This window comes from Myotis brandtii, unplaced genomic scaffold, assembly GCF_000412655.1.
Source record: "Myotis brandtii unplaced genomic scaffold, ASM41265v1 scaffold144, whole genome shotgun sequence".
Taxonomy (NCBI): Eukaryota; Metazoa; Chordata; class Mammalia; order Chiroptera; family Vespertilionidae; genus Myotis; species Myotis brandtii.
Window position 1 is genome coordinate 232178 of NW_005355159.1, and position 8751 is coordinate 240928.

General features: G+C 37.4%; 1 protein-coding gene across 7 annotated transcripts in view; it reads left to right on the forward strand.

Annotated features, from left to right (window-relative positions):
- DPP8 (dipeptidyl-peptidase 8) overlaps positions 1-8751 on the forward strand; it is a 77851-nt gene that overhangs the window by 16210 nt on the left and 52890 nt on the right. For all 7 annotated transcript variants that reach the window (XM_005861043.2, XM_014535443.1, XM_014535440.1 and 4 more), the window contains one exon: positions 2369-2481. In XM_005861043.2, the coding sequence (XP_005861105.1) occupies positions 2369-2481 (113 nt within the window). The remainder of the gene's footprint in view (positions 1-2368; positions 2482-8751) is intronic.

Below are 8751 nucleotides of genomic sequence, written 5' to 3' on the forward strand. Positions count from 1 at the left end.
CCTTCCTTCTGGGGTTCTGCAGCCTGTTCTATGATTCTATATCTCTAGATCTATTTTGTTCATCAGTTTATTTTGTTCATTAGACTTTCCTCCCCATTTGTGTGTGTGTGTTTGTTTGTTTTTTGTTGTTGTTGTTAATCCTCATCTGAGGATATGTTTTATTGATTTTAGAGAGAGAGAAAAAGGAAGGAGCAAGGAGGAGAGAGAGTGATAGAGACATCGATGTGAGAGAGACACATCAATTGGTTGCCTTCCGTACACACCCTGACTGGGCTGGGGATGGAATCTGCAAACCAGGTACATACCCTTGACAGGGAATCAAACCCGAGACCCTTCGGTCTATGTGCTGTTGCTCTAACCACTTAGCTACATTGGCCTGTGTGTGTGTGTATTTTAAGAGATATTTTCTGCAAGAGTCCATATCGATAATTATAGATTCGTTCTTTATTTCTTTAACAATTCCAGAGTTTCATTTTTGGGACATCCAAATTTTTGGATGTCCCCAAAATTTTTTTCTAAATAAAAATCCATTGTTTAAAAATGTTTAATATACTTCAAACACCAATTACTACCAGTGTGTCATCAGGAAAGAAACAATGGGGAAGCTCATTTTGTGCTTACACAGAACTGCTATATGTGTACATAGAATGCCTTGGAAATTTAAAAAATAAATTTCAATTACAGTTGCCATTCAATAATATATTAGTTTCAGGTGTTACAGCATAGCGGTCAGACATTTACATAACTTACGAAATGATTCCCCCACACAAGTTTAGTGCTCCCCTGGCACCATGCTTTGAAGATTTGTACTGGTCATGGATGAAGCCAAGGAAAACAGTTTCCAGAGGGACAGCTGAAACGATTATGGGGAATGGCCCTCATTTGAGGATAGCTGAGAGCCAATTTTTTCATATTTGAGGGCTGAAGGCTCTTGGAAGGAGAGGGCGTAAGAGGAAATGATCACGTTTAGTGAAATTATGAATGGTGTGGATAGGTGACTGCAGTCTTAAGAATTCTATAACAGTAACTCGAATATACAAAATAGATTTAAGATAAAAGTAAGTGCTGAAGTAAATGTCAGCTAATATTTAACTTTCTACTCCAAAAGACAACACAAACGAAGAAAGGTTTAGGAAAATAAGGGATAAAGGATGATGTGGATATTTCAGGGCTCATCTCCAACCTTTGCTAGGGTTGGTGCGGAAGTTACCGTGACCTTCCACAGGCTATCTTCGCTGCCATTATCAGAAACACTAGGCTGAGACTCTGTTCCACTCAAGAGCAAGTTTCTTGTTCTAACTATAAGATTTATTTTCAACTTCCTTCACTCCTACCCTTTTTGGAAATGATACCTTACTAATACCTTTTAGGGTAGAAGGGCTTTGTTTTTCTTTGAGTTTTCTTTGGTTCACATCTTCAAAATCAAAGTGTATTTCCATTCTCTGTTGTATGTAGCTCATTCTATACTACTGTGGTCTTTCCATTCAATTATTGCATGATTTCCCAGAATAGATGTGGCTTCTACTTAATATAGACCTCTTTCCTTTACCTTTACCCAATAAAGGAAAAAGAGATTTTTAGCAAATCAGATATCAGATTCTGTGTTGTTTTAATATAAGTATATTTTCATTGAAACTTAATGATTACAGTTATAGAACATTTATAATGAAGAAAAACTAGAATTCAGTTAGACCTATATATATTTCTAAATAAGCACTTCAGTGGTTCAGAAAAATAAGACATTTTAGTAATCTGAAGTTATCACAAAGCACGCTCATTTGGAATCTCATGAGTCTGTTGCCAACTTGTAAGAGGCTAACAATTAAAAAAACAACAACCTGCCTGGTCATTGCAGTTCAGTGGTTGAGCATCGTCAACCCATGAACCAGGAAGTGTCCCGGTCAGGGCACACGCCTTGGCTGCTGGGCTCGATTCCCAGTAGGGAGCATGCAGGAGGCTGCCGATCAGTGAGTCTCTCTCATCATTGATGTTTCTATCTCTCCCTCTTCCTTCCACTCTTTGAAATCAATTAAAACACACACACACACACATTAAAAAAAAACCTAAAAATGAAACAAAAACTAAAAATGACACTTGTCCCTGTATCATCTTACACTTTTGTTTGTTTTGAGAGAGAATAAGATCTGATATCAGAATGAAACTTGAGAATTTTTCTGTGAAGCCCAAGTTTTATTGAAACGAATTTCCATGGCATATGGCATATGTATCTCCTACTTGTTAACATTTATTATAGATCCACAGAGTATAAAAATTTGCAGATATAGGAGGCATTATGTACTTATTACTGTGATTGCGGTTGATGGCTATTTTTAAAAGTGATTTTTAAAAAGAGTGTTTTCTCTTATAGCTATGTCTGGTGAGAACAGAGAAAATACACTGTTTTATTCTGAAATTCCCAAAAACATCAACAAAGCTGCAATCTTAATGCTGTCTTGGAAGCCTCTTTTGGATCTTTTTCAGGTAGGATTAGACATTGTTATTCCTGTGATTTGCAGTATGTTGTCAGCATTTGTTTAGAGACAGAAATTCAGTTGGGGTTTTGTATTTGAAGCAGATGTGAATCAGAGACATACTTTGATTACGTGAATCTTTTCCAATTTATTGAGTCTTATTTTATGGCCCAGAATATGGTTCATCCTGGTAAATGTTCTGTGTTCACTTGGAAAGAATGTGTTCTGCTATTGTTGGGTCTATAAATGATTATTAGATCAAATTGGTTTATTGTATTGTTTAAGTCTTCTATTTTCTTACTGATTTTTTATTTGTTCTATCAATTATGGAAAGAGGGTGTAGAAACCTCCAACCGTAATTGTAGATTTGGCGATTTCTCCTTGTAGTTCTGTTTGTTTTTGCTTTATTTTTTTGAAGCTATGTTATTAGGTACATCAGTGGCTAGGATTGTTATGTCCTGATAAATCGACTTCTTTATTGTTATGGAATGACTTTCTTTGTTTCTAGCAATAATCTTTACCGTGAAATTTACTTTGATACAGCCACTTCAGCTTTCCTTTGATTAATGTTAGCATGGAATATGCTTTTCCATTCTTTTCCTTTTTTAACTGGCTTTATTGAGATACAATTCACATACCATCCAATTCACTCAAAGTATACAGTTCAGTAGTTTTTAGTGTACTCACAGAGTTGTGCAACTATCACCAAAATCTAAATTTAGAACTTTTTGTCATCCCCAAAAGATTTTGTGTAGATTTGTTTTCAATTCCCTTCGTTATATACCTAGGAGTTAAATTGCTGGGTCGTGTGGTAACTCTGTATTTAAAATTTTAAGGAGCTACTAAATTGCTTTCTATAGCAGCTACACCATTTTACATTCCCACCAGTCATATATGAAGGTTCTGATTTCCTACATTCTCACCGATCCTTGTTATTCATCATTTTTACTATAGCCATCCTAGAAGGTGTGAAGTCTATCTCATTGTTGTTTGCTTTGCCTTTTCCTAATGATCAGTGATGTTGGGCATTTTTTCATGTGTTTATTGGCTATTTGTATATTTTCTTTGAGGAAATGTCTGTGTAAGTCCTTTGCCCATTTTTAATTGGGTCTTTTTAATGTTGAATTGTAAGAGTTTTTTTTTCTTTATTCTGGATACTAGACCCTTACCAGATGTGATTTGCAAATATTTTCTCCCATTCTGTGAGTTTTCTTTTTACTTTTGTCTTTAATTGTAGTAATTATGAGTATAAAATCAGCTACAATTACCTTTGGCAAGTGTTTAGTACTATAATCGTTAATTTGGATCTATACATTTAAATATAGTTACTTTGAACTCTCTTTTATGGAGGATAAAATATTTTTAGACTTCCCCTTTATTGAAGGAAGAGGTAAACTGGAGTCCATAGTCCATCTGTTACCAGTGTGTCAGTAGTCAAGACTTTCTTTGGTCAGGGATCTCAATGTGTGTACCTTTCTCCCTATGTTAGAAGACATACATAGACAAATTATGGATGATGTTGGTCAAGGTCCAGACAACAGGAATACTGAAGAAGAGGATGCTGAGTAGAACCACATGCAGCAGTCCTACCAATATGATGTAGGCCAGCCAGATGCCTACATCATATTCATCACTCGAGGGCTGGGGTTTACTTAGATGTATGCCACCCCCATATTCATCCTCCCAGCTTCAGAAGCCCAGCAGAGTTTTACATTTTGATGAAATTCAGTCAGTTGTGTGTTTTTTTCTGTGATTGCTTGTGCTTTTGGTGTCATATATAAGAAACTGTTGCTTAATCCAAGGTTATACAGATTTTCATCTGTGTAAATGATGAAACATGAGTTTTATAGTTTTAGCTCTTACATTTTGGTCTTGGATCCATTTTGAGTTAATTTTTGTATATGGTGTGAGATAGGGGTTCAAATTTATTTGTTTAATACCATTTGTTGAAAAGTTATTTTCCCCCCATGGAATACACTTAGCACTCTTGTTGAAAGTCAGTTGACCATAAATGTCTGGATATATTTCTGGACTCTCAATTCCATTCCAGTGACCTATATGCCAGTACCATGCTGTCTTCGTTAATGTAGCTTTGTACTAACTTTTGAAATTGGAAAGTGTGACTAGGGTACATCTTAATTCTTCCTTAAACACTAGGTAGGATTTATTTTATTTATTTATTTTTTATTAAATCTTTATTGTTCAGGTTACATTTGTTCCTCTTTTTTTCCCCCCCATAACTCCCCTCCTCCCAGTTCCCGCCCCCCCCTCCGCCCTCACTCCCCACCCAGTCCCTGATTCATTATAATCACCAGTTCATTCTGTACATCAGATTATTTATTCACTTGGTTCTTAGATTCACTTGTTGATAGATGCATGTTTGTTGTTCACAATTTGTATCTTTACCTTTTTCTTCTTCCTCTTCTTAAAGGATACCTTTCAGCATTTCGTATAATACTGGTTTAGTGGTGATGAACTCCTTTAGCTTTTCCTTATCTGTGAAGCTCTTTATCTGACCTTCAATTCTGAATGATAGCTTTGCTGGATAAAGTAATCTTGGTTGTAGGTTCTTGGTATTCATCACTTTGAATATTTCTTGCCATTCCCTTCTGGCCTGCAAAGTTTCTGTTGAGAAATCAGCTGACAGTCGTATGGGTATTCCCTTGTAGGTAATTGAGTCTCTTTCTCTTGCTGCTTTTAAGATTCTCTCTTTGTCTTTTGCTCTTGGCATTTTAATTATGATGTGTCTTGGTGTGGTCCTCTTTGGATTCCTTTTGTTTGGGGTTCTCTGCGCTTCTTGGACCTGTAAGTCCATTTCTTTCACCAGGTGGGGGAAGTTTTCTGCCATTATTTCTTCAAATAGGTTTTCAATATCTTGCTGTCTCTCATCTTCTGGCACCCCTATTATTCTGATGTTGGTACGCTTGAAGCTGTCCCAGAGGCTCCTTACACTATCTTCGTATTTTCGGATTCTTTTTTCATTTTGCTTTTCCGGTTGGGTGTTTTTTGCTTCTTCGCATTTCAAATCTTTGACTTGATTCTTGCGCTCCTCTGGTCTGCTATTGGGTGTCTGTATAATATTCTTTATTTCAGTCCGTGTATGCTTAATTTCTAGTTGGTTCTTTATCATAGCATCGAGGGTCTCATTAGTTTTCGTGACTCTCTCCTCAAGTTTATTGACAGCTTCTAGCACATTTTTGCAAGCCCTCAAAATTGCGATTTTTAGCTCTATATCCTCCATTTCTGTCATGTTTTTTTGTCTCCGCATTTTTTATGCTTTCTTGGTGCACCCCCTAGTGGTCTTTGTGCGCAGTCTTGTTCTAGTTGAGCCTTGATTGTTGTAGTTAATACTAGAGGGATTTGACCACCAGGCCGACTGGCTGTGTGAATCAGCTGTGTCTGCCGCGGAAAACTTCTGTCCTCTGGGGAGGTGCTAATCTAGCCTTTGCCTGAGGCGATCTGGCAAATGGCTCTGCGCAGGGCTTGGGCGGGGCGGGCTCAACAGGGCGGGCGGAGGGAGCCGTTATGGTGCCCTCAGTCCTGTTCCCAGAGGCTCTGCTTCTCAGAACCCCCGGAACCGCTGCAAACCTCGGAGGGAAAGCTGCCTTCCAACTGATGCCAGACACTCCCGCTTCTCCCGTTTGGGTCCGAGTCCCCAGCGATTCGCCCGTATCTGGAGCTCAGAGTCTGAGACTCCCCCCTGACCGAAAACGACAACCGCGCTCTCAGCCACCAGCCCGCTTTGCGCGCGCACCTCCGCACCTGAGTATTTTCCACACTGCGCCTCCTCTGAGCCTCGGTGTGCTGTTATTTTTCCTTCTAGTTGAAGAGTCTCTCCTCAGCCAGCCTTCCTGTGGTTCTGGGTGATGTCCGTTCCGACTTTTAGTTGTATTTTTGAAGTGGTTGTTTGCGGCAGCAGTCTCCAGTGTTTACCTATGCCGCCATCTTGGTCTCCTAGGTAGGATTTATCAGTAAAGCCATCTAGTCCAGGATTTTTCTTTGTGGGAAGTTTGTTTTTTTTATTATTAACTCAGTATCTTTATTCATTATGTCTATTCAGATTTTCTATTTCTTGAATCAGTTTTGGTGATTTGTTTGTTTCTAGGAATTTAACCATTTTATCTACATTATCTGATTTGTTGTCATACAACTGTTTATACTATTTACTTAAAATCCTTTTTATCCATATTAGATTGTTAATAATGATCCGTTTTCATTCTTGACTTTAGTAAATTGAGTCTTCTCTCTTTTTGTTTTTTTGATTGTTCTAGTAAATTTGTCAAACTTGTTGATCTTTTCAAAGAACCAACTTTTGGTTTTGTTGAGCTTTATTGTTTTTCTGTTTTCCATTTTGTTTTATTTCAAATCTAATTTGTATTATTTCCTTGTTTCTCCTTGCTTTGGATTTAGTTTGCTTTGCTTTTTTTATAGTCTTAGGTGGAAAGTTGACTTATTAATTTGAGCTCTCTCTCTCTCTCTCTTTTTTTAAATAATTCTTTATTGTTGAAAGTATTACATATGTCCCCTTTTTTCTCCCGAGATCTCTTTTTTAATGTAGGTATTTATAGTTATAAATTTCCTCTGGAACTGCTTTTGCTGCATCACTTAAATTTTGGTATATTGTATTTTCTTTTGTCTCAAAGTATTTTCTGATTTCCTTTGTGATTTTTTTTTTCTTTGACCCATTAGCTTCTTCCTTCTTGTGCCAACATCTGTAAAACTGTCAAGGCAGTTCAGGTGTACGGCTTACCTCATTTGTTTCCCATTTCTCAGGGATCACTGTCCTTTGTTGTCTGATGTCCAGTGTTACTTCATATATTTTGTTCATTTTCTCAGTTGTTTCAGAAACAGGGAGGATATATCTGGTCCCTGTTTCTCCATCTTGGGTAGAAGTGGAAAGTTTGTTTCATTTTAACATTTAAATCTCTAACCCATTTGGAATATGTGAAAAGTAGATCCAGTATTATCTTTCTTTTCTTTTTAAAAATATATTGTTATTGATTTTAGAGAGGAAGGGAAAGGGAAGAGAGATAGAAACATCGATGAGAGAGAATCATTGATTGGCTGCCTCCTGCATGCCCTCTACTGGGGATCGAGCCCGCAACCCAGGCATGTCCCCTTGATGGGAATCGAACCTGGGACCCTTCAGTCCGTAGGCTGACGTTCTTATCCACTAAGTCAAACCACCTAGGGCCCAGTGTTATCTTTTTGTATATGATTATGCAGTAATTCCAACTGATTTAAAATATCAGTTGTCCATTTTGGATTTTTTTTGTTCTCTAACATTGTTCATTCTGTTTATTCATGTTTTAATTTTTAATATCTGGTTAAGGCTAACCTTTTTTTTCTCATAATCTTTTTCAGGGTTCTTTTTTATCATCTTGCTTGTTATTCTTTCAAATAACAAATTTTATAATCACAAAGTTTTAAATATAGTTCTCTTGTGAAAGTTAATTTCTTAGCTCTGAAATTTCTTATGTTCTGATTACTAAGCATTAAGACATATTAAGCAGAGATCAAGTCTGGTGACATTTAAGGAGAATAAGAGGGGAGAAATTAAAATATATAGTCAGAATTGCTCTTGGCTTTTATGGAAAGTCTTAAGAAGTATTTAAAACAAAAGGTTAGAATCAATAAAACTATATGTTCATAGAATTTGTGAGTTTTTTTCTGTTGGAGCCTAACACACACATACAAATACATTAATAAAAAAGCGATACGATACAATGAATAAAAAAACAAACTATGTGAGTTTTTACCAGGATTCCAAGGTTGTCTTTTTTTCAACCTCACCTAACATTATTTTGGGTTTGCAAGTACGTATCTGTACTTGCCATTTTTTAAAACAATGTTTACTTTCAGTGTGCTGGCTTAATTTTGGAGTGGTACATGCCTGCAAACTTATCTAGTTTTCTTTTGGTGTTGTTGTTAATCCTCATGGGATATATTTAGAGAGAATTAAAGGGAGGGAGGGAGGATTAGAAGAAGAGAGACAGAGATAGGGACAGACATCGATGTGATAGAGATACATTGATTGGTTGCCTCCTACATGCACCCTGACCAGGGCCAGGGATCAAACCTGCAATCCAGGTATGTGCCCTGGAATTGAACCTGCAAGCCCTCAGTCCAGGGGCTGACTCTCTAACACTTAGACACATGGGCAAGGGCTAGACCTCTTTTTAAAGTATTATTCCTTGAGTAGAGGCCCAGTGCACGAATTCGTGCATGGGTGGGGTCCAGCCAGCCCGCCCCTATGGGGGCAGATGGGGGGGGAGGGGCT